The sequence below is a fragment of the Rana temporaria genome, chromosome 3 (assembly GCF_905171775.1).
Source record: "Rana temporaria chromosome 3, aRanTem1.1, whole genome shotgun sequence".
Taxonomy (NCBI): domain Eukaryota; kingdom Metazoa; phylum Chordata; class Amphibia; order Anura; family Ranidae; genus Rana; species Rana temporaria.
This window is the reverse complement of record NC_053491.1, coordinates 428,207,366-428,233,077: the sequence shown is the minus strand read 5'-3', so window position 1 is coordinate 428,233,077 and position 25,712 is coordinate 428,207,366. Positions and strand designations below refer to the sequence as shown.

Sequence of the window (25,712 nt, the reverse complement as noted above, 5' to 3'; positions counted from 1 at the left end):
TTTAGGCAGGCGTAGCGTATCTCAGATACACGACGCCGCCGTAACTTAGAGCGGAGGGTTCCTTATCCAGAAAGAATTTGCGCCGTAAGTTATGGTAAATGTGTAAATGTGTCGGCGTAAGGGCGTGTAATTCAAATGACTAAGATGTGGGCGTGTTTTATGTTAATTCATCTTGACCCCACGTAAATTACGTTTTTTTTTAACGGCGCATGCGCCGCCCGTGGGGGTATCCCAGTGTGCATGCTCGAAATCATGTCGCAAATAGTCAATGCTTTCGACGTGAGCGTATTTTACGCAAAGCCCTATTCGTGAATGTTTTACGCAAACAACGTAAACGACGGAAAATTCGAAGCTGTCCCGACGTCCATACTTAACATTGCGTACGCCTCATAGAGCCAGAGGTAACTTTACGCCGGAAAAAAGCCTTACGTAAACAACGTAAAAAAATGCGCCGGACGGACGTACATTTGAGGATCGGCGTATCTAGCTAATTTGCATACTCGACACGGAAATTAACAGAATCGCCACCTAGCGGCCAGCGTAAATATGCACCTAAGATCCGACGGCGTACTAAGACGTACGTCAGTCGGATCTAGCCCCATTCAGTCGTATCTTGTTTTGTGGATACAAAACAAAGATACGACGGCGCATCGATGGAACTTACGAGGCGCATCAATAGATACGCCAACGTAACTCTTTGTGGATCTGGCCCTATGTGCCCAGTTCATGATTTCATTTAACGATAGTATTCAGTATATGTTCCCTTATTATTCATATACTTATTTATATTTTCCTCCAGATTTAAATATAGACTGAGCTCTCCAGGGTCATAATTTTTTTTCCACTAGGGGGGGTTTATCTCTCTGAAATTGTCAGAGTTGGCACCCTTTGCACCTGCTCAGTAAGGTTGGCTACGGGGGAGTTTTCTTTTCCTCCTAACTTGAACTTCAAAATGAGGGCACTTGAGGGAGAAAGTGAACCGCGGTGCGCAAAGAGCACCACTGCAAAATGTGGGCGTGGCCAAATGCTCAACAGTGGGAGGGGCTTGAGGGTGTGGTTAAACAAAACCTGGCCTTCCTTGTACCTATAAAATTAGCTTTGTTTTCTTTGTCTGAGCCTACCTTAACCAGTTCCTGCCCGCTGTATAGCCAAATGACGTCTGGGCGGGACCATTCTAGTTCTGGGAGGACGTCGTGTGACGTCTTCCCACTCTTGCTGTGCACGAGCTTGGGGCGGTGATCGGTGGTGCGCTGCGTCCCGGGGGAGAGAGCTCTTTACCACGTGATCGGCTGTGTACAATCACAGCTGATCATGATGTAAACACACTTGCTGGTTATCGGCATTCCTTTCCTAACACTGTCACAGTGTGATAAGAGGACACTACACTACAATAGTTGCAATGCATACTAGCCCATTATGCTTTTACTTTGCAGGGGAAAAAAGTGGAAGTAAAACCCACCAGAGTTTACTTCCTTTTTAAGTCTGGTACACACTATTTGTTCAGCGATCTCCCCCGCTGAGCTGTTGTGCTTTGACAGGGGGGAGCCCTCCCCCGCAAAAACACTCCAATCAGTGCTCTCTGCCATTGGCTGAGAGCACTGATCAGGAGTCAGTCGACTGCTGGTTTTCCAGTATGTAAGTCAGACAAACTGACATACACACGGGTCGAATGACAGCCTTTTTTTTAACCGGCAAATGTCTCCCAACATTTGGTCCGTGTGTACCCGGCTTTAGTTTAGGAAAAGTATGCTCTTTTCACATGTGGTGTAATATGCCAAAACCTTGTTTCTGTGTTTATTGTGCAGTTACATACTGTATATTCATGAGAGCAGACATATTTGCTCATTACATGTTCAGGCTCTGCTTCGTGCTTGGAAATGATACACAAGAGTTGTGCTTACTGCTGCTTCTCACAATGGAAATCGAAAAGTTGGTTGACTCCCTGATAAACAATGCACTATATATCAACCAATAATAATAATTAGGAAGGTTGAATGAGGCTGAGTCAAATACAGAGCCCCTTTTAGTGGCTACTGCACAGATTTATATCTTCATATAAAATACTAGATTGTACCTGGCAGATCTGAATTTATTGCATTAAATTATAATTACAGAATATGCACATGACTTACGTGTATGATACCTCCGTGCCATCAATCCACTGAAATGTACCTTCGTTGTCCACATCTGTCAGACCAATCCAATAATTTTTTTTGTTATAGTTTTTATGTAAGAATGTCTATAAAAGTAGAAAGAAACAATTATGAGTATGTGTAATAAACTCAATGTAAAACCAAAGGGCCTATTAAGAATGGAGAGTGATGTATGATTGCAACATATGTATTGACTCTTGTTCAATGTTACAGAGCAATCTTGTTGGACCTCAAAGCTTGCACCCTGCGTGTTACAGTAATGAGGTCTTGCCACCTCAGGAACCCCAATTTTACCTTATTCTGTTAAATTTGCCAGCGTGTGATACATATTTGATTAAAGACTTTTTGTCTGTAAAAGCATTCCATATACCACCACAGGCACACACCCCAGGCCTACAGACATCTCCATTCTATTACAACAGACTTTATAAAAAAAATCAAAAAATCATTTCAATAGACCTCTATGCAAACTCAGGTATTGCCATTAAGAATGCTACAATGAGTTTACTTAGCAAACCACTGATAACCAGAAAACTGCTAATGGGTCCTATTATACACTGCTCAAAAAAATTCAAGGAACACTTTGAAAAGACATCAAATCTCAATAGGCAAAAATATCATGCTGGATATCTATACTGATATGGACTGGGTAATGTGTTAAGAACGAAAGGATGCGGCATCGTTTGATGTAAATGAAAATTATCAACCTACAGAGGGCTGAATTCAAAGACACCCTGAAAACCAAATTGCAAAAATAATGCAGCAGGCTATTCCATTTTGCTGAAATTTCATTGCAGCAGCTCAAAAAAATGGTAATAAGTAGCTTGTATGGCCCCCACGTGCTTGTATGCATGCCTGACAATGTTGGGGCATGCTCCTAATGAGACAACGGATGGTGTCCTGGGGTATTCCCTCCCAGATCTGGACCAGGACCAAAACAAACATAATGTCCCAGAGGTGTTCTGTTGGATTTAGGTCAGGCGAGTGTGGGGGCCATTCAATGGTATCAATTTCTTTATCCTCCAGGAACTGGCTGCATACGCTGGAGGCCAGGAATTGCGGTGCACCTGGAGGAACCCGGACGCAATGCACCAGCCTAGGGTCTGACAATGGGTCCAAGGATTTCATCCTGACACCCAGTGGCAGTCAGGGCATCATTGTCTAGCCTATAGAGGTCTGTGAATCCCTGCATGGATATTCCCTCCCAGACCATCACTGACCCACCACCAAACCGGTCATGCTAAACGATGTTGCAGGCAGCATAAAGTTCTCCGCGGCTTCTCCCAGGTCCTTTCACATCTGTCACATGTGCTCAGGGTGAACCTTCTCTCATCTGTGAAAAGCAGGGGCACCAGTGGCTCCACGGTGCCAGGCAGTGAGCGCAGGGCCCCCTAGAGAACCTCGGGCTCTCAGGCCACCCTCAAGAAGTCTGTTTCTTATTGTATGGTCAGAGACGTTTACATCAGTGGCCTGCTGGAGATCATTTTGTAGGGCTCTGGTAGTGCTAATCCTGTTCCTCCTTGCATAGAGGAGCAGATACCGGTCCTGCTGATGGGTTAAGGACCTTCTACGGCCCTGTCCAGCTATCCTTTCTCCTGGAATCTCCTCCATGCTCTTGAGACTGTGCTGGGATACACAGCAAATCTTCTGGCAATGGCACGTAGTGATGTGCTATCCTGGAGGAGTTAGACTGCCTGTGAAACCTCTATAGCAGTGGTCATCAACCCTGTCCTCAGGGCCCAGGTTTGCAAGATAACTGAAATACATTACAGGTGATATCATTTGCTGATCAGTGATTGCAGTATTCTAGTCTGCATCTCCCCAAGGTAATACATAAAACTTGGCCTGTTAGTGGGCCTTGAGGACAGGGTTGATGACCACTGTTCTATAGGGTCCAGGTATCACCTCATGCTACTAGTAGTGACACTGACCCTGGTCAAATGCAAAACTAGTGAAAATCATTCAGAAAAGATTAGTGGCCTTCATCTGTAAAACCATTCCTGTTTTGGAGGTTGTCTCATTGTTGCACATCTAGTGCACCTGTTGTTAATTTCAATAACCCCAAACCAGATGAAACTGATTAACAACCCCCTCTGCTACTTAATTGACCAGCTACTTACATTTTTTTTATTTTTGCAAACTGACCTGCTCTACATTACCCCCCAAGGAAACAAGCCCCTTTATCTTTCTGGCGGGATCGAAAGGATGTTGTTGCCTACGCAAAAATGTAGAACATGTCAGTTGGACTGTATTATCATTTTGATTTGCATATATTTTTTGGATATGCTATATGGACACTTTTTATTATGTATGGGCCTTTTATGTTGAATTATCACAATGTTAAGATTTGTAGATTAACCACTTAAGGACCCGCTCATGTGCATTTACGTCAGTATTTTAAAGATGGATATCTCGGTAACGGCAGCAGCTGCTGCCACAACCAAGATATCCATCTTTAGTGTGAGCGGTCCTGTAAACGATAACGGTGGTCTCTGTGGCGAATTCACCGTTTTTGGCGGCGGGAGAGGGGCCCCCCCTCCCACCGCTCTCCTGCACCCTCTGCCGCTTACTGGAGACGTCGGTAGCGGCGGAGGCGATCGGGTCCTCTCTCCTGCTGTGTGGGGATGCGAGTGAGGGCAAGATGGTCCCCACCCGTCCCCATAGCATAGCAGGGCGGAAGTGACGTCAAAACGTCAGTTCCGCCCATGCTTCTTAAAGCAACATTTTTTAAATGTCATTTTTTTTTTTTTTGCATTTAAAGCGGAGGTTCACCCTAAAAAACAACTTTGTACCATGCCATCCAGCATACTAGCGTCAGCTACAGTATGCCTTTATTTTATTTTTTTCGCGCTGTACTTACAGTTTAATCCTTTAGTTTAGTTTTAGACTCCCACGGGGAAAGGCATTCCTATGAAGAGGGGAACATGATAGACAGCCAGCTATGGCGTGTCACGCGTTCCGAAAATAGTCGGAGTAGGACTCGGCTCTTCACGGCGCTATACGGCGCCTGTGCACAGACTAGGAGCTGACTGCGCAGGCGCCGTATAGGCGCCATCCTATTTCGACTATTTTCGGAAACGCGTGACGCGCCATAGCCGGCTGTCAATCATGTTCCCCTCTTCATAGGAACGCCTACTCCCCGCGGGAGTCTGAAACTAAACTAAAGAATTAAACTGTAAGTACATGGCAAAAAAAATAAATAAAGGCATACTGTAGCTGACGCTAGTATGCTGGATGGCAAGGTAGACCAAGAATTTTTTTTTAGGGTGAACCCCCGCTTTAAAGGGTCACTAAAGGAAAAAAATTTTTTTGCTGAAATGACTGTTTACAGGGCATAGAGACATAATAGTTAACTGATTCCTTTTAAAAATGATTAAAAATAGATAAAAAACAATCACATAATGTGCCTGCAGTGTAGTTTTGTTTTTGCTGTTGTTTGCTGGTTCTCTGATGTACAGAGAGCCACTAGAGGGCAGTCAGCCAATAGAGAGCAGTGATACTTTGTCTAAAACTCCTCAGCACCAATCCAGTTTCGTTTTACTCACACCTCCTTGATTAGTGACCACCGTGAGAAATCTCCCAGTACTGTGGTCATCAGGAAACAGGCAACCAGGAAGTGTCCAGAACAGAGAGGATTTACAGCAACATGAAAGCAAAAACAAACAATGAGGACATGAAACCAGGACTGCAGCAAGGTAAAGGAAGCTATTTTCAAAAAAAAAAAATCCCTTTAGTGACCCTTTAAGTCTAAATATGAGATCTGAGGTCTTTTTGACCCCAGATCTCATATTTAAGAGGACCTGTCATGCTTTTTTCTATTACAAGGGATGTTTAAATTCCTTGTAATAGGAATAAAAGTGATAAAAAAAAAAAAAATTTCAGTGTAAAAAATAATAAAATAAATAAAAATAAATAAGAAAACCAAAAAAAAAAGCGCCCCGTCCCGACGAGCTAGCGCGCAGAAGCGAAAGGCATACGTGAGTAGCGCCCGCATATGAAAACGGTGTTCAAACAACACAAGTCAGGTATCACCGCGATTATTAGAGCGAGAGCAATAATTCTAGCGCTAGACTTCCTCTGTAGCTCAAAAGATGCAACCTATCGAATTTTTTAAACGTCGCCTATCGAGATTTTTAAGGGTAAAAGTTTGACGCCATTTTTAAGCGTGACATGTTGGGTTTCATTTTACTCGGCGTAACATTATCTTTCACAATATATACAAAAATTGGGCCAAATTTATTGTTGTCTTATTTTTTAATTAAAAAAAGTGAATTATTTCCAAAAAAAGTGCGCTTGTAAGACCGCTAAGCAAATACGGTGTGACAAAAAGTATTGCAATGACTGCCATTTTATTCTCTAGGGTGTCAGAAAAAAATATATATAATGTTTGGGGGTTTTAAGTAATTTTCTAGCAAAAAAAACTGTTTTAGTCTTGTAAACGCCAAATCTGAAAAACACCCAAGGTCCTTAAGTGGTTAATGCGTTACTGTGGAATTATTTGTCTCTTTTTCATATTGACAGTTGTTTCACCTCACCTCACCTTGAATGTTGTTATGCTGTCTATACTTGGGAACCTAGGAACACTTGAATTGCAGGAATTTGTGCAGCTGTCATAAGACCAACCATGAAATTATTACGCAATTGCTTTGAGTAATTATGAAATAAGAAATAGGCTTCATCCTATACTTTTTGAGGGTAAAGATCCACTGTAACAAGCATGAGTTGTGATGCAGAATATTTATTATGTTGCTTTGAGTTGTTTACCTGCTCTGATTCACTGTTTACTATAACCAGATGACTTTCTCTGTTCAGACACATCTTCTCAGCGTTTGTCCAATTTAGTTCAAAATTAGAGAAAAAATAACAATGGTCTTCAAATTCCAGCCAACCATTCTCACAGGAGGGCCCTTACAAAATAAAAATCTGAGTTAGGCATGTAACCACTAAGAATAAGCTATAGGTCCAGACCGAACTTTGCTTCTTCAGGCATTTGTCTGAAAGCCCGGCTGGAACCAAACATCACATATAAAAGCATTTTTTTCTATCGCTACTATATATTACAGCTTCCTTCTTCTACTGTTAACAAGTGTTAACCACTTCAGCTCCGGAAAGTTTTACCCCTTTAATGACCACGCCATGTTTTGCTATGTAGCACTTCGCTACTTTAACTGCGCAGTAATTGCACGCTCATGCAACGCTGTACCCAAACGAAATCTATTTAATTGTGTTCACACAAATAGAGCTTTCTTTTGCTGGTATTTAAGATATGTAGGTAAAGTTGATCCAGGGTAAATCCGATTGCCTCTCGGGGGATCAGGAAGGAATTTTTTCCCCTGCTGTAGCAAATTGGATCTCATGCTCTGCTGTTTTTTTTTTGCCTTCCTCTGGATCAACTGTGGGTATGGAGTTGGGTGTATGGGATTTTACTGTGTTTTTTATTTTGTTTGTTTATTTTTTTGTGGTTGAACTGGATGGACTTGTGTCTTTTTTCAACCTGACTAACTATGTAACTAACTAACTATGGGCCAGATTCACGTACAGCGGGCGCAGCGTAACGTAACCGATTTACGTTACACCGCCGCAAATTTTCTGTCTAAGTGCCCGATCCACAAAGCACTTACCTGGAAATTTGCGGCGGTGTATCGTAAATCCGTCCGGCGCAAGGCGGGCCAATTCAAATGGGGCGGGTACAATTTAAATTAGGCGCGCTCCCGCGCCAGACGTACTGCGCATGCTCCCGTCGCAAATTTCCCGACGTGCTTTGCGCGAAATTACGACGCGCCAACGTTTTGTGAATCGCGACGTCAAAAAAGAGTTACGCCGGGGAAATTAAAAAATGTAAAAATAATTCAAAAGCGACGCGGGAAAAACGGGCATACTTTAACATGGTGGCGTAATTTTCCACTTTGTTAAAGGTGCCCTATCTTTGCGACGGTAAACTAACACTCGCAGCGACGTAACGACGGGAAAAAGCTTCGTGGATCGCCGTAACTCCTAATTTGCATACCCGACGCTGGTTTACGACGCAAACTCCCCCCAGCGGCGGCCGCGGTACTGCATCCTAAGATCCGACAGTGTAAAACTATTACACCTGTCGAATCCTATGGCTATCTATGCGTAACTGATTCTATGAATCAGTCGCATAGATAGAACAACAGATACAACGGCGTATCAGGAGATACGCCGTCGTATCTGCTTTGTGAATCTGGCCCTATGTAACCATTGGGTTTTTTATTTTTTGCAATATAAATTTAAAAATGTTTAAAAGAAATGTTTACTTTCTGCTACAAAACATATCCAATAAAAAAAAAAATGTAAAAAACAAAATCAAATTTCTTCATAAATTGTGGCCAAAGTGTATTTTGCTATATGTCTTTCCAATAAGTGCATATTGATTGGTTTGCATGAAAGTTAGAGCGTCTACAAACTATGGTACACTGTATATACTGGAATTTATTTATTTATTTTATTTTTATTTTTAAACTACTAATGGCAGTGATCAGTAACCTATAATGGGGTTGTGATAGTGCGGCAGGCAGTCTGACACTAACTAACTCTGGGGGGGGGAACAACATATGTATGTATCCCAGGGCAAAGAAGCACATATGTATGCAGTTTAATGTAAATAAGCACATATGTATGCTGTTCAAGCTAAGCATATACAGTACGTATGCAGTACAAATGAAAACATACCAGCATGCGTTTAAGCAATATGCATTTATGGAAGCATGCGTTTATGGAAGCATGTACGTATGTGCTTATGCAAATATGCGTTTAGGCAAAACACGAAAGCGCATGTCTATGCTCATGCAACACATGCCCATGGAAACATGCATTTACACAATAAGCAAGCATGCGTTTATGAAACGTTTTTATGCAACATGTGTTTATGCAAACATGTATCAATGAAATGTATTGTAATGTAAATATTGATATTAACATTTATTGTGGATTTGTGATAGGGGCCAGGTTTAAAGAAATTCCAGGGACTCTGAGTACAGACAATTTAGAGCAGAACTCCGGGCAAAAACGGTTTTCTATGTCCTTGTTGCTGATCTCCTACCTTCACCAACTATGCCATCCATGTTCTTCTGAGCGCTGTAGTTCCTCTGCAAAAGCCTACTGATCTTGCTGAAAAAACATTATTGCCCAGTGACATCCTGTTTTGTAAGACCGCTAGCTGCTAGTTCTCCTATACCAGCCAGTGGTCTGACACTCCCCCTTGTAGTTCAAGTAGGGAGTTCTATTTTTTGTAGTGGGCAGAGAAGGTCTCAAAGCCCAGTTCTGTGTTCCTCCTTCTCCTCTCTGCTCCTCCTCCTCCTCTGTTCCTTGCCAGCACCGCCCCCACTCCACCTCCACTCTGCCCCCCGCTGCCCGCCCGCCCGCCATCTCCGTGCAGAGGATCGTTATCACAAATCACTGGATAACATAGCAGGGATCTCGGGCTGTGACAGGTTGTCGGGAACTCATTGGCCATAGCATAACAGATGTGCAGAGGCCATTGCACATGTGTGGGCACAATTCCAATGATGTCCCTCCTGAAAGGCATGTCTGTGGGTTCAGATGAATGCCTATGCGCATGTGTGTGCACACCCCATTAGCATTGGCACCAATTGTAGTATATAAGGATGGAAGATGCACTAGGGCAGTGGTTCTCAACCGTTCTAGTGCCGTGACCCCTTGATAAAATTTCCCAAGTTGTGGGGACCCCTAACAGTAAAAAATTTCGTAGCGTGGGTTGTCAGCAAAACAAGTAATTTGCGCCCCTAACCCTTACATTTGTGAAGTATTAAAACCCCTTATGGTACATTTTAGTATGTACCACTCTTTGTTCTCCTTTATTTCCCTTTTATCTCTCTATCCTAATATCTTCTTTCTTTTTTTCCCCATCCCTCAATCTAGACGTCTTTCTTGCTCTTTCTCTTAATCTTTTTCTCCCTTTTTATTTGTTGTTCTCCCTCTTTTCCTTTCATTTGCTTTCCACGTATTCTCTATTTTTATTCCTTCCCCTACTCCTTGGGGGTGGGGAGTTGGGATGAGTGGCAGTGGAGGTGGGGAGTTGGGATGAGTGGCAGTGCTGGTGGGAGAGTTGGGATGAGTGGCAGTGGGGGTGGGGAGTTGGGATGAGTGGCAGTGGGGTTGGGGAGTTGGGATGAATGAGAGTGGGGGTGGGAGAGTTGGGATGAGTGGCAGTGGGGGTGGGAGAGTTGGGATCAGTGGCAGTGCTGGTGGGAGAGTTGGGATGAGTGGCAGTGCTGGTGAGAGAGTTGGGATGAGTGGCAGTGCTGGTGGGAGAGTTGGGATGAGTAGCAGTGCTGGTGGGAGAGTTGGGATGAGTGGCAGTGCTGGTGAGAGAGTTGGGATGAGTGGCAGTGCTGGTGGGAGAGTTCTGATCAGCCAACATAGGTGCTCTTGATCAAGGTCATTTGCTGATCTGAGAACTGTAGTGGGGACTTTTAATGGGAACTATAATCACAGGTAGTGTTACTCACTATGTCTCACACTACACATTCCTCACCAGTCAGCTGACCTAGAGTCTTTGCCCCCCCCCCAGCCATGTTGTGAACTGAATGGGCGGCTGCAAAGAGGCTGAGTGGGCGGCTATGGGCTCCAGGGACAGCCATTCTGGGTGGCTGCAAAAGAGGTGCAGGCTTCCGGAACAGCCCAGGATTTGGTGACCCCTGGCAAATCATCATTTGACCCCCGAGGGGGTCCCGACCCCCAGGTTGAGAACCACTGCACTAGGGCCTTTGCTGTCTGATCTGCAGTTTCCCCCTGTATCCTGATTCCAGTGCCTGCACATGATCTGATCATTACCTGGCTTCTTGACTCCTGATTCTCTTCAATTCTGACCTCGGCTTGCTTGACCTTTCTTCAGTCTTACCTATGGATTCTCTGTTGCCAAACCTTGGCCTGAACTTGACTATTCTTAGTGATATCTCTGATGTACCCTGATTCCTCTGTATCTGACCTGGCTTGTTTCATTCTGCACCTGCATTCACAGTACCCGGCACCAGCAACCTACCTGCATCGGCATCACCCCTTAACCCACGAGTGCCTGCATCCACAGCCACCAATCGCAGCTCCACTACCGCTGCTGGCTGCTACAAGTGTCCCCCTTCTACGGAAAACACCACAGGCACTCCTACCTCACCGCCCTCTCGTGGGCACTGTTACAAACTCAGTGATTATTTAACCAGGGCTGTACGAGAGGCCTTCCTCTGCTCATCAGGCTCTAGCCTAAGGTACAGAATCAGTACAGTATCAGACAGTCATGACAAAACCTGCAAGAGGACCCTCTCCAATGGAGGAGAGTCAGGTACCTAAGCCAAGCATCTGTGGTAATGGACACTGTGATCATTCCACCTGGCTTTGCATTGCTTCCAGTGCCTCAGATAATTAGATTAATGTGTCTCCTATCCAACAATGTTAAGGTCCTCACCATTCTTCCACACCCGCAGACAATGGTTCTCCCATCTACTACAGTTCTCTGATCTCCCTGCAGGTGTCCCTAACAATGGTGGTTCTTCACCTACACCCAGACCATCAACTTCTTAATGGCTTGAGATTAAGACGATAAGAGGCATAATAGTTAAGCCCTAGGCTGTTCGTTTCTCAGAGCAAGAAAATAGTCTATTATCGTGCTATATCACATGGTTTGAAAGACATATGTCATCTTTGCAGCAGGAGGAGCTTCCAATCTTGTCCAACTGCAGACCTTTCAACTGCTGGACTTTGCAGTCCCCCTCATTTTCCTTAGTAAATTTTAATGTGGTAAATCTAGACTTTGTATAGATTACCCAAATAGGTGCAAGTAAAATAAAAAACGGCATTTTTGCTTGCAAATGTGCAAATGATTGGACGATGGAATTTGTAAAGCTTTACCATATCTATTAAGCTATGGGGAAAATGAGTGTAACCACACTTGCAGTGTGCAGCTGCAATTGCAAAGTGCACAGTCATTTTGCCTTTAGTAAATCCACCCAAAATATTAGGGTGTGAGCTGAACACAGCAACGAGGCAGTTAGCATTTTCAGAATGCAGTCCCAACTAAGGCAGCTTTCATGTTTCACCCACAATAGGCTTCCTTTGGAAAAAAATAGCCATTATTTATAAAAGTAATTTCTGGAAGAGGAGGTAAGGTGAAAAACCTAGCACACATAAAACCATAGAACCATTTACTTACTTTTTGTTTTTAGGCTCTCTACATCCCTCTGAAGTTCCGAAGTACGTCTGTCAACTGCAGTGGGTAAAAACAAAGACAAAATTATATTTTTAAGACCTTATTAAAAAAATATACTTTAGCTGTTACTGCATTTGTGATCACAAAAATAATAATAATTTGCTGACCCCACCTCTGGTAAATAAACCCAGAAGCGCTGAGCATTTTGTCACTTACTAGTTCAGAGCTGTCATTTCCCGGCAGAGCTGGTGGGGGAAGAAGCTGACCTAGCTTCTAAACCTGTGCTTAATCAGCTTCAGTGGGGTCCAGAGGTGACATCAGGGGTATAATAGACCCTTGCTTTCTCCCTAAAGAGGATCTGTTAGCAGCATTGGAATATGCTATTATATAGGGTGCTATCAGCAATAGAGATAATTTTAAAAAGTTTTTAAATAATAAAAGTAACACAAAAAATAGGAAAAAAACAAACAAATACATTTTAGCCTCCTCCGCTTACTTGCATATACACAGGTAAATGCATACAATGGGTGTGCCTACATGCGTCCAGTGCCGATCCGCCCTATAGGCTCACTATGCAAGCCGCTTAGGGCCCCGCAAAGCTGCGAAGGGCCCCCCAAATTACTAGAGGCCCCGCCTGGTGAGAAGTCATTTTCGCCCCCTCACCCCACTTCTCAACTCGCTGGCTGCATGGGAGAAGAGGTAAGAAGTCAGCACCCCCTGCTTCTCAATTTAATGTAAGATGTCATTTCCGACAGCAGAACACCCCCTCCCCCCGCGTTTCTCAACTTTCTGTAAAGGGGTTTTCCACCCATTTTTTAAGTTTATTAAAAGTCAGCAGCTACAAAAAGTGTAGCTGCTTGGCTGGAACTTCTCATGGTGGAGCAGCTGGGGCGTGACCGGATGTGCAAGGTGTGAGTGTGTGAGGAGTGAGATGTCCGTGTGAGCTCGAGCTGCCTCGCTCCAGCCCCCCCTCCCCCCCTGCGTGGGAGTCCTCCTCTCAATGCTCGAGCAGCGTGCATCCTACACCGCACAGGATAGCACAGTGGACGGCTAAATCTCACCTACTTCAATGCCTTCCTACCGCAGTAGCTGCTGACATCGTGGAGCCGAGGAGCCGTGGAGCCGTCGGGACCCTTCGTGCAGCGTCTGAGGGGAACCCTGTTTGTATCCTCTGCATCCTCTGCTGGGAGATCAGGTGACTCTAGCCGCTCCGCTCTAGTCTCCCCCCCTCTGCACAGAGACTCTTCTCCTCACTGATAGTAGCAGTGATCCTACACTGCACAGCACAGCATAGCGTGTCTGGACGGAGGAGTGAGTGTATAGCTAGGGAGCAGCTGTGCATGTCCCCTCTCCTCACTGTACCTTGTTGAACCAGCTGAGCGCTGATCGTGTGCTCTGTGCTCTGAGTGGAGGGGGGGCGAAAAAAAAAAAAAAAACAGCTACTGAAATATTTGCCTGATCTCTCTTATTTTTTTGGCTTCAGTCTGTAAAAGCACTCTTTATTGAAAGCACAAAGGTATTAAAATCCAGATTTTTCCCCCGCTCTGCTCTGTCCCTATCAGATCCAATATAAATACTCCAGGACTCCAGGATTTTCACTCCTCTTTGGACAGGTCACGTGAGTAACGGACTGTAAAATAAATGCTAACTGGAATTGGAATGTTAATGGAGTGCTAGCGCTATTGCTGAGCTGATACTTGTGCCTCTCTCATTTTTTCTCCTGTTGATGGCTCTCAAAAAAGCTACATGAAGTAGCAGGCAATAGTGACACAGGACTGGAGGGAATTTGTGTAAGCACAGTAGCAGTAGTAGAAACAGCCTAAAATAAGAGCTACTAAAGTATTTTGTTTGAAGGTATACTGAGCATTGACTGGTGACCGTTGGTGATTATTCTTGAGCAGATTGGTATACCAGGTACACTATTAAAAAAAAAAAAAAACGTTCTTTTCTTTTTTGACCCCATCTCTCTGAAGAATGGCAGCAGCCACAAAAAAGGGACAGTCTAACCAGGAGAGTGGGTGCCCTCAAATAACACGTGCTGCTAAAGATAAGGAGAAAGCAGCGCAGGTGGCTGCAGCGGTGGCGGCAGCTAAATTGGAACAGTTTTCACATACTTTGGTAAAGTCACCTGGAAAAGCGGCTCAGCACCCACAAACACAGGTTAAAAATCAAATAGGGACAGCAACAGATAGGAAAAGTGGTGGGCAAGGTTCATCAGTTCCCAAAAAAAAAAAAAAACTGGTGGTGGAGCCCCAAGGGGGGGGGGGGGTGCAATGGCATCAGCAAAAACTTTTGTAGAAGTCTCCTCAGCAAATATAGTAGATGACCCCAGGCGGGAGGAAGAGCCAACACTGAAGGAGATATTAAGCGCCATAAACGCATGTAGGGGGTCACTGAATAACTTGACTGATCAGATAAAATAAATAAAGGGAGAATTAGTGATAATGGGCCAGGAACTGCAAAAGACTGTACAAAGGATAACATCAGCGGAAGAGAGAGTGAGCCAAGTAGAGGATGAGGTGTATACATTAAAACAACAGATGCAAGAATTAGGCCTTGTACTCACGGCAGGACATGTCCGATGAAAACGGTCTGCAGACCGTTTCCATCGGACATGTCTGGCCGGTGACTGCCCGGGGACTTCTGTTCGATGGCTATACACACCATCGAACAGAAGCCCGCGCGTAAACATTACGCGGGGCGTGTCCGCGGTGTCGCCGCGTCGATGACGCGGTGTCGCCGCGACAATGACGCGGCGACGTGGGCGGGCCGCCTTAAATATGCTTCCACGCATGCGTCGAAGTCATTCGACGCATGCGAGGGATGCGGGCGGCAGGACATGTACGGTAGGTCTGTACAGACGACCGTACATGTCCGGGCGGACAGGTTTCCAGCGGACTGTTTTAAAACAAGTCCGGGAAACAGTTGTCCGCTGGAAACCTGTCCGATCCGTCCCAAAATGGTCCGCTCGGGCCAACACACGGCCAAACATGTCTGCTGAAACTGGTCCGCAGACCAGTTTCAGCAGACATGTTTGGTCGTGAGTACGGGGCCTTAAAGGAACAAAATGGATGGCAGGCATCTAAACTTGATGAAATCGAAAAAACAGGCTACGCAGAAACAATATTCGGGTGGTGGGCCTTCCGGAACACAGTGAGGGTACTGACCCCATAAGGTTCTTTGAGAAGTGGTTCGGAGAAATTTTTGGGGAAGATGCCTTTTCACCACTTTTTGCAATAGAAAGGGCCCATAGAGTCCCGTTCAGAGCGCACCTCAGGGATGGACACCCTCGGCCCCTACGCTTGAAGTTTCTTAATTTTACTGATAAAACAGCAGCATTGCAAAGAGCAAGAGAAAAAGGGGACATTTTTCACAATGGCTCAAGGATCTCATTATTTCCAGATTTTTCTCCAGAACTTAGTAAACGTAGGGCGGAGTTTACGCCTATCAAACGTAACCTGTTAAAGAACAAAATTAAATATGCGCTATTGTATCCAGCACGTCTAAGAATAATGACAGTAGAAAAATATATATATATATTTTTTTATATACACATTTTTTTTCTTTTTATATATATATATATATATATATATATATATATATATATATATATATATATATACACATTTTTTTTTTTTTTTTTTTGGAGCGAGTGCTGGGGAGGTGTTCGCGCGGGATCACGATAGATATGGATGATAAGGGTAATGTAAGGGAAGGATGGAAGGAAGAGGTCACATGTATAGCCCTAAGGGTTGGCCTAGATAGGCAAGGGGGGAGGGGTGGAAGGGGGGAGGGGGGGGCAAAATTATATCAAAGCACAAGTATCACGTATCACTTATTAAGCACACGAGAAGGAAATGTACTTGAATGTACATTTAAATGCTTTTTTTCCCTAGGTATATTCAAAAATTGTATACAAATTTTCTTTTTTCTTTCTTCCTTTTTTTTCTTATATATGATGTTAAGGGTTTTTTTCTGTTTGATATGTCTGGATGGGTATGAGACCTAAAATGATAAATATAGGCTCCTGGAATGTGCGGGGGATGGGGGACCCAGTGAAAAAAGCCGCAATTTTCACTACTCTGGAGGGGTATGGGGTGGAAGTAATATGTATTCAAGAGACCCATTTGACTAAAGAAACAAAGTTAAAATTGGTCAATAAAAAAAAATATCAAAGCCAGTACCATTCTGTCCACTCTTCTTACTCTAGAGGAGTGAGCATAATGGTAAAAACAGGCGTATCATTTGCATGTATAGAGTCTAGAATAGATGAACTGGGTCGCTATATTTTTTTGCACTGTTTGATAGAAAAGGTACCATATGTATTGGCTAATATTTATATACCTCCTCCCTTTAAGATGGAGGTTTTGTATAAATTAACAGAATTTGTGGTAAACAAGGTAAATATTCCGGTATTAGTGGTTGGAGATTTAAATAACGTGTTAAATAGAACAATGGATAGATTTCCACCGGGGACACGGAGCCCAGGGGAAGGAGAAGGGCATCTAAGTCAATTTTTGAAAGAGGTTGGGTGGTGGGCCATTTGGAGGGTGAAATATCCAGATGTGCGGCAGTACTCCTGCTTTTCAAGTACATATTCTACATTATCAAGAATAGACATGGCCCTGGGAAACTGTGCAAGTCTACAGGCAGTTAGTAAGATATCCTACTACCCAAGAGGGGTTTCTGATCACTCTCCTCTGGTGCTATCACTGAGTACAGGGAAAAAATGTCCTCCAAGCAATTGGAAAATAAGTCCCTTCTGGCTAGAAGTGATAGGGAAGCCAGAAGAAATTAGTATCAAATTAAGGGAATTCCTGGATTTCAACACAGGGACGGCACCAGAGGGAGTGGTGTGGGATGCCCTAAAGGCGTTCCTTAGGGGTATATTGATCCAGCAGGTAGCTAAGACCAAGAGGAACTCTAGGGAATGGGAGGATAAAATCAGGGGGGAGGTTCTAGAAGCAGAAAAGCAATATGTGGAAAATCCAACACCGACTAAACAACGGCTATGGTTGGAGAAGCAACAGGAATATAAGTTGGTGATTAACAAGAAAGTTGAAAATAAGCGCCTATTTCAGGAGCAGAGCGCTTTTTCTGAAGGGGAAAGTGTGGGCCATACTCTGGCCCTTCTAGCGAAAACTAATACGGCGCCCTCTAACGTTCCCGCAGTTAGGACGGTAGGAGGTGGGATATCATCTGAAACATTGGTAATAGTGGACACGTTTGCAGTATATTATAAAGATCTATATAGATCAAAAAAGGGGGAAGCTAAAGTGCAAATGGAAGAATTCTTTAGAGAAATAGGAACCCCAGTTCTATCAGAGGAGGATAGAAATGTTATGGAATCCCCAATTACATTATTGGAATTACAACAGGCAGTTAAAGGACTTTCCAATCAAAAGTCCCCAGGGCCAGATGGCCTACCAGCAGAGATTTATAAGCAATACGGTGAGGTGCTGCTCCCGGATTTGCTAAAAACGCTGAACTGGGCGATAGAAGGAGGAAGGCTACCCCCCTCAATGTTAGAAGCAATTATTATAGTGCTCCAGAAGGAAGGAAAGGATCAACTAGATACATCATCTTATAGACCGATATCTCTGCTTTGCTCAGATGTAAAAATCTTGGCTAAGGTACTGGCAACGAGAATAAACAAATTCATTCAGAAATTAATACATCCAGACCAGTCTGGATTTATTCCAAATCGGTCCACAAGTATAAACATAAGAAGACTGTACCTAAACTTACAGACCCCGACGGAGAATGCGGGAGATAGATCTATCCTATCATTAGATGCCACCAAGGCCTTTGATAGTCTGGAGTGGGACTATCTCTAGTACGCTCTGGAGAAGTTTGGGTTTGGTCCATCCTTTATTAAATGGATAAAGCTACTGTATAATTCCCCAAGGGCTAAAATAAAAATAAATAATGAAGTTTCACAGTCGTTTGAATTGGAGAGGGGAACGAGACAGGGGTGTCCATTGTCCCCTCTCCTTTTCGCCTTGGCAATTGAGCCCTTGGCGACTGCTATTAGAGCTAGACAGGAAATACAGGGGTTCCAGAGAGGAGCAGAGGAGGAAAAAGTCGCGCTGTATGCGGACGATATCCTCCTTTTCTTGGGCAACTCTACAACTTCCCTTAAAACTGCAGTTCAATCAGTAGAAGCGTTTGGACGATTCTCGGGCCTAGTGATAAACTGGGAAAAATCAACACTCTTACCAGTGGATCCGGTAAGCAATATGGATGGGATAGGAATCCCTCAATTAAAAATTGGGGAGAAGATGGAGTATTTGGGCATCGTGGTAACACGTAACCCAGAACAATTTATAAATAATAATTTAGTGCCACTTTTGGGCAAACTTAAACGCAAAGCGGATGTATGGGGACATTTGCCACTGTCAGTGGCCGGACGCAGCAATCTTATTAAAATGATCTGGATGCCACAATTGCTGTATATACTTCACAACTCCCCAGTGTGGATTGATAACCGATGGTTTAAAAAGATAGAGACCCTCTTTAGGACCCTAATCTGGAAAAAGGGAAAGGCAAGGATTAGTCTCCGAATGCTGCAACTGCCAACAGATAGAGGAGGGCTATCGGTCCCGCACCCGTATAGCTATTTTTTGGCGGCACAGTTGCAGCATTTGGGGGGGTGTAGCATAGAGGGGGGAGGAAATGCAAGTGGGAAAATTGGATTAACAGAATACTCCCCACTATGGGAAAATAATAACTTAAAATACATTTTGGCCATGGGAAAATTAAAAGAATGGGATAAACGTGGGATAACCAGAGTGGCACAACTCTATACAGACTGCACATTAAAACCCTTCTCAGAGCTAAGTCGGGAATATGGCATCCCAAATTCTATGTTTTTTGCCTATTTGCAGGTTAGACACGCACTACAAGCCCAATTTAAATTACAGCCGGTAAGATGGCAAAAGCTCACGCATCTCCAAAGACTAATCAAGACGGGGGTCTTGAAAGGATCAGCGATCAGTTAATAGGAAAAGAGAAGCTGAGCAAGAATAAACAGAGGTGGGAGGAGGATATTGGACTCATAACAAATGACCAATGGGACAGGATACTGGAACTAGGGACAGTGGTTTCACTAGCCCCCTCACAACGGGTTTCTCATTTGTTTCTCCTCCACAGGGTCTACTATACCCCCAAGAAATTATATGGATTTGGATGGAAGTCAGATGACAAATGTCCCAGATGTCAAAATACAGGGGACCTCATCCACATGATGTGGAAATGCCCAAAATTGCATAGATACTGGGCTAAGATTCTGGACATTATAAACGCAACCTTTGGAACCACTCTGGAACTTGAAGCCAGGGTTTGTCTATTAGGATGCATTGAGGAGAGAATGGGGCAGAGGGATATATTAGTAGCAGCTATAAGATGCCTGTTTCAGGCGAGGAAATTGATCGCACTAAAATGGCAAGCACAAAATCCACCCACAGTAGAGGAATGGTTTAACGTAATGAACAGCACAATTGGGAAGGAAAGGGGAACATGGATTAGACGTGGTAACATCAAAAAATTTAATGCAATATGGGAGCACTGGTTATGTAAAATAGGCCGCTCACTTTAATTAGGGAAAGATAGGTAAAGAATAATTTAAGGAAAAGAACAGAACCAAAAAACGTGTATGCACTTTAAAAGTAAGATAGGAGGGAGGGAGGGAGGGTTGGGAATGGGATTGAAGGAAATTTTTAACCTATGCAATTATTTTTTGTATGCACATATAATGCACTGAGTATAAAATATGGATTTGCATTTTTTTCTGCTATATATGTATGGAAACAATAAAAAAAAAGTATTGAATTTAAAAAAAAACAAAAAGTGTAGCTGCTGACTTTTAATAAACAGACACTTACCTGCTCCACGGCTCCAGCGATGCGCCGGCCGGGGCTCCGCTCCTCGCCCCCCCGATTGGACAGGCGCTCGCCTACAGGGAGGGGCTGTGAAAAAGCGATTAAGCTAATCGCCTTTTCAGCCCCTCGGCGGAAGGAGGAAGTGGGACAGGAAGTCCCCTTCTCCTGAAGCCCCCACTCCGCCCCAAAAAAAATTACATGCCAAATGGCGAGGAGTGGGTTAAGCGGAAGTTCCAATTTTAGGTGGAACTCCGCTTTAATGTGACATGTCACTGTCGTCAGCGCCCCCCGATTCTCATTTTTAATGTGCCATGTCATTTTGCTTAGGGCCCCAGGGAGGTCAGGATCGGCACTGCATGCGCCCAAACAAAACGTTTGCTCAAGATATAGAAAGGTATGGCCATGCATGCCAGAGAGGCAAATAATTCTAGGGCCATCATTCATAAGTCTAAATTGATGACCTGTAAAGGCTTTCAAAAGAGAAGTATGTCTAAACCTTTTTTGTCTGTCTCTTTTAGGTCACATGAATACTTTTACCAATGGTCTCCTTGCCTGCTATCAGCCAACAGGACGGAGCAGCACCAAGTTCGGGAAGGATTTTAATGATATTGTCAGGATTCACCTGTATGTCTGATTGACAACTGTCTCCAAGACCTGCCCACTCCCCAGCCTGGCTCTCCAGTACTAAAAGAGTACTAAAAGAGTCAGAACAGGCTACAGTGGCTGACAATTTGTAAAGCCAAAGCCATTATGCACCCCTTATGAAAAATGTTGCTTATGGTTGTGTTTCACAAGGGTCAGCTGGAATATTTCATAGATGAGGGATTCTATATCCTGCCAGCATCCCCCGTCAGGACATTGTGTTGCTGCTGTGAGAATATGTTGATTGATGGAAACATTTTCAACATGTCTCATGAACATGTAGTGTAGACTGTAGCTGATAATTGCTGTGGAACTTGTTCTTGTTGCTGCTGTATTATTCTTCTGCAGGGTAGACAGGGTTAAACTGCATATACAATAATGCAGAAGTGCAGCAGCCATTTTTATGGAGACCACTTTACAATGCTTATCTATGGAGTATTTACAGTGCAGGGGGCAGCCATCTTGCCTGGGTCTGAATGAATCTGAAAGAGCAGCGGCAAGGGCAGAGGAAAAAGGAAGGGAAGAAGCTGAAAAGAAGGGGAGACAAGAGATAAACGCAAGAGAGAAAGTAAAGCAACCCCATTGATAGTGAGACTGAAATCCTGCTGCTGGTCCTGCTACCAAGTAAGTTCCAAACCCTGTTGCTGATTGCTGCTGAGCGGCACTTCCAAGAAGACCAGAAACAGACTGTTGCTCAGAATTTTGACCTGGAGATCAAAAATCTACTTCCTGCATAGGTGTGCGCACACTCCGTGTGTTGACAATTCCCCTTGCTTCCTGGCGCCCCTGTCTCCCTGCTACAGTGCTACCAGCTTCACCCATCTACTCTCCTGCCGACTGGTGCAGGGAATGTTTCAGGATGGCAAGCAGGAGAAGGAGCCAGTAAAAATGTAATTAACTGGCCCTTTCTTTTCCGAAAGGACACAGTGAGTGATCTCTACTAATCGCTCCTGCATTCATTCTTAATGGAAGCATAGTAAACTATGTGTACTATGCTTCCGTTTGTGCATGAACAGGAAGCCTCTCATTTCCATTAATTCCCTGTCCAGTGCAATTGAGGCTGCAGAGAAAGGGACTAGGGAATCTCTGTCCTCATTCCCTTTCTCAAACGTGAGACATCAGGGGTTTGTTTGGACCCTTGACATTTCACCAAAGCTCCCCAATGGGGCTCCTAAAAAAATGTAAACAAATTAAATTGTAAAAAATTGTAAAAACAAAAAAACTTCTGACATTAATCTCTGCTCTGCTGACACCGTCCACTCCTCTGCTGATATAAGCGCATGTGTGTTTGTGCTCTGGGGTACACACCCTGATGCAATAGGCTGCGCACACCAATGACTCCCTGGGAGGGTATGACGTATGCTGTGAACACCCTGGGAGTCTGAACTGCATTAGAGAACCTCCCCTTCCACTACTTATATTTAAGAGAAAGAAAGACCACATTAAATAAAGATGTCTGAGCCTAAAAATCTTTCTTCCTTTCCTGGGGAATGCATGAGCATACAGAGACCCAGGGAGTGAGCCTGGGTCTGGTAAGAAAATAATTTATCCCTCACAAGCTGACTTCCCTTCCTGTGAGGACTGTGGATAGTATTTCAAGGGCTGCACCATTGCCAGCCAACACACTTACTCCACCTACCAAATAACCTTTGGTATATTGCTGGATAGAAAATTATGAGTATTTAGCTAATTTTCTCTTTGGGTCAGTATATGGTTTTATTGCCTGTTGGTCCTTTGTCTTAATAATTGGTTTTCCTAAGGCTGTTTCTGTTCAAATACATTTTTTGAGGTATCCCAAGATGTGTCGGTAAGTGCTGGGTAAGCAAGGTATGTCATCCCTGGTTACACAGAGACATTATATCCAGCGGCTTCGGTGTGTGTGTGTGTGTGGGGGGGGGGGGGGGCGTTACACAGAAGTAATTTGAACATTGGGTAGCGCACTGCATCCTGGGAAATGATGACACACATTTCCCAGGAACATTAGAGGGAGATGATGTCAGAATCCTAGGTGATTCCAAAGGCAGATTTTGTGGGACCGCATAACAACAGGCATTTCCAGATGAGTAAAAAATATATATATTTTTTTATTTTTTAGGTCTAATGAGCACAATAATGAAAAAAAAATTGGGATGGAAACTCCACTTTAAGTCCCAGACCCAGTGGTAGCCCGTCCATAAGGGGTGCAGGTCACCCCTTAATCTATGGTCCGGCATGCAGGGCACCAGACGCATGAATTCCAATATGGCTTCAAAAAAGGATGGGGTCAGGGCGCAGAGTATTGCATTCGCACCACCTTCTCTCCCGGCTAACGCCGGGGGTGCTTGCAACGATCGCTGCTTTCCCATCTGCCGTCCGTCTCCGGCTGTGCTTGCGGCGATTGCCACCTTGCCGTTCGTCTCCCCCCCAAACTAATGCCCACCCCCAAATATTTAGCACCAACAGCCACTGTCCAGACCTGTTGAGCAAGTGAACATGCACCACATTGCAGAGTACTTGATGTGGTGGCAAAGATTTGAGAGTTTGCAATATATGTTTTTTAATATGAACAGCATACATGAAAATATCACAGCGATGTTTGCTCATGACCTATGTTCTCCAGGTTATTAAGTTGATTCTGCATTATTTTAGTGTCTTCAAAGAGAGGTAATAAGAGTACATGAGAGGAATTCAGAGACAGTAAAATACACAATGGAAAGAAAGAACAGTGTAGAGCTAGCTGAATCAGCTTGCATATTTATAACCAATTCCTAACATTTTGCGAACCAATTATCTTCTCTATCTAAGGCCCCGTACACACGACCGGATCTATCCGCTGGGATTGATCCGCGGATCAGTTCCAGCAGATAGATCCGGTCGTGTCTACGTCCGAGCGGACATTTCCCAGCGGATAAAAATCCAGCCGACGGATTCCCAGCGGATAAAAATGTCTTAGCATGCTAAGAAATCTATCCGCTGGAATCCAGTCCGCCGTACTTATCCGGTTGTCTGTACAGACTCACCGGATAAGTCCATCCGATCCCATCCCTCGCATGCGTCGTATTGATTCGACGCATGCGTGGAAGTATTTACCTTCCAGGGTCGCGCACGTCGCCGCGTCATCGTCCTGGCAACGCCGCGGCCACATCACTGCGGATGTATTCCGCGGGGATTTTGATCTGATGGTGTGTACAGCCATCAGATCAAAATTCGCCAGAGGATTTATCTGCTGGAAACGGTCCGTCGGACCGTTTCCAGCGTATATCCTCTCGTCTGTATGAGGCCTTAGGCCCCGTACACACGAGAGGATCCATCCGCTGGAATTGATCCGCGGACCGGCTCCAGCGGATAGATCCCCTGGTGTGTACAATCCAGCGGATCTGTTTCCGCGGATTTTTATCCCCTGGGATGGATTTCCAGCGGATAAAAATTTTAAGACATGCTTTAAAATCTATCCGCTTGAATCCATCCCAACGGATTGATCCGCTGGTCTGTACAGACTCACCGGATCAATCCGTCCGAATCAATCCCCCGCATGCGTCGTAATGATTCGACGCATGCATGGAATTCCTTATATGACAGCGTCGCGCACGTCGCCGCGTCATCATCGCGGCGACGTCGCGACACGTCATCGCGATGGGATTTCGCCGCGGATTTCGATCCGATGGTGAGTACACTCCATCGAATCAAAATCCTCGGAAATCCTCCAGAGGATTTATCCGCGGAAACGGTCCGGTGGACCGTATCCGCGGATAAATCCTCCCGTGTGTACTAGGCCTCAGATGTACACTTTTCTGACCTTGAAAGAGTGCTTGTTTTCTTGAAGACGTAGACTGCTGCCTTTTGAACCTGCAGAATTTGCCTTTTTTGCTGGCTTGTTAGAAGTCTGTTTTGTCACCTAACATTCGGGTCTTCACATTCCTCACTATACGGGACTGCATATACCAGGATACTCTACTTGTGTTTGCTTGTTGGATCTTTTGAAAGTACAAGCTTCTTTGGCAGTGTGCTGGCAAAGCCACAAAACCGTCCTGAGATGTATGTTTAGCAGAGTTATAATAGCTTCTAGCTTAAATAGTGATCCAATGGCTGGTGGAAGTCAAAAAGCAGATACAGTGGAACCTTGGATTACGAGCATAATCCGTTCCAGGATAATGCTCGTAATCCAAAGCACTCGCATATCAAAGCGAGTTTCCCCATAGAAGTGAATGGAAACGAAAATAATTTGTTCCGCATTGACTTCAATGGCATGCAATACCGCATGTGGCCAGAAGTAGGGGGGGGCGGAGAGCCCCGGAAACACTCAGAAAGGCCCGGGGACAGCTCGGCTGAACGCAGAAAACCTCAGAAAGGCTCGGGAATGGAGTATTTACGAGCTCCGCTCGGCTCCGGCGTCCACGCACCTCAGGCCAAACGCGGTACTGCACACTGCTGTGGCTTGAATCCTGCTCATTTTGCGAGACAACACTCACAAACCGAGTCTGGATTTTTTTTTAAAACAGTGCTCGTATTGCGAAAAGCTTGTTAACTGCGTTACCTCGCAATCCGAGGTTTCACTGTACTGTTCTGTGTGGGTTTCCTGTAGACCCCAATGTGTGAGTCACCCCTTCTTTCACATCTAATACAAAGTCCAAAAAAGGGTAATGAGGAGCCTTATCAGCTTCAATAGAATGCATTGGGCATCTAATGGACCCATGATGTCTTCTTCTTAAAGGAAACCTGTCACCTGCACTATTTCATAGGGGGCTTACCATCGTGAGAGCCATCATTCACCATTAACTCTGTTCTCTACTGATAAAAAAAAAGCTGTAAAGTCTTTTATAGAGTTGCCTATGGACAATTGTAATGTTTTAAGTGTTTCACAGGAGCACACAATTT

General features: G+C 44.4%; 1 protein-coding gene across 2 annotated transcripts in view; it reads right to left on the bottom strand.

Moving 5' to 3' along the window:
* Positions 1-25,712, bottom strand: part of LOC120933210 (hepatic lectin-like) — a 40,676-nt gene that overhangs the window by 788 nt on the left and 14,176 nt on the right. For both annotated transcript variants that reach the window (XM_040346290.1, XM_040346291.1), the window contains 3 exons: positions 12,340-12,393; positions 6,918-7,060; positions 2,133-2,239 (listed from right to left, as the gene is read on the bottom strand). In XM_040346290.1, the coding sequence (XP_040202224.1) occupies positions 2,133-2,239; positions 6,918-7,060; positions 12,340-12,393 (304 nt within the window). The remainder of the gene's footprint in view (positions 1-2,132; positions 2,240-6,917; positions 7,061-12,339; positions 12,394-25,712) is intronic.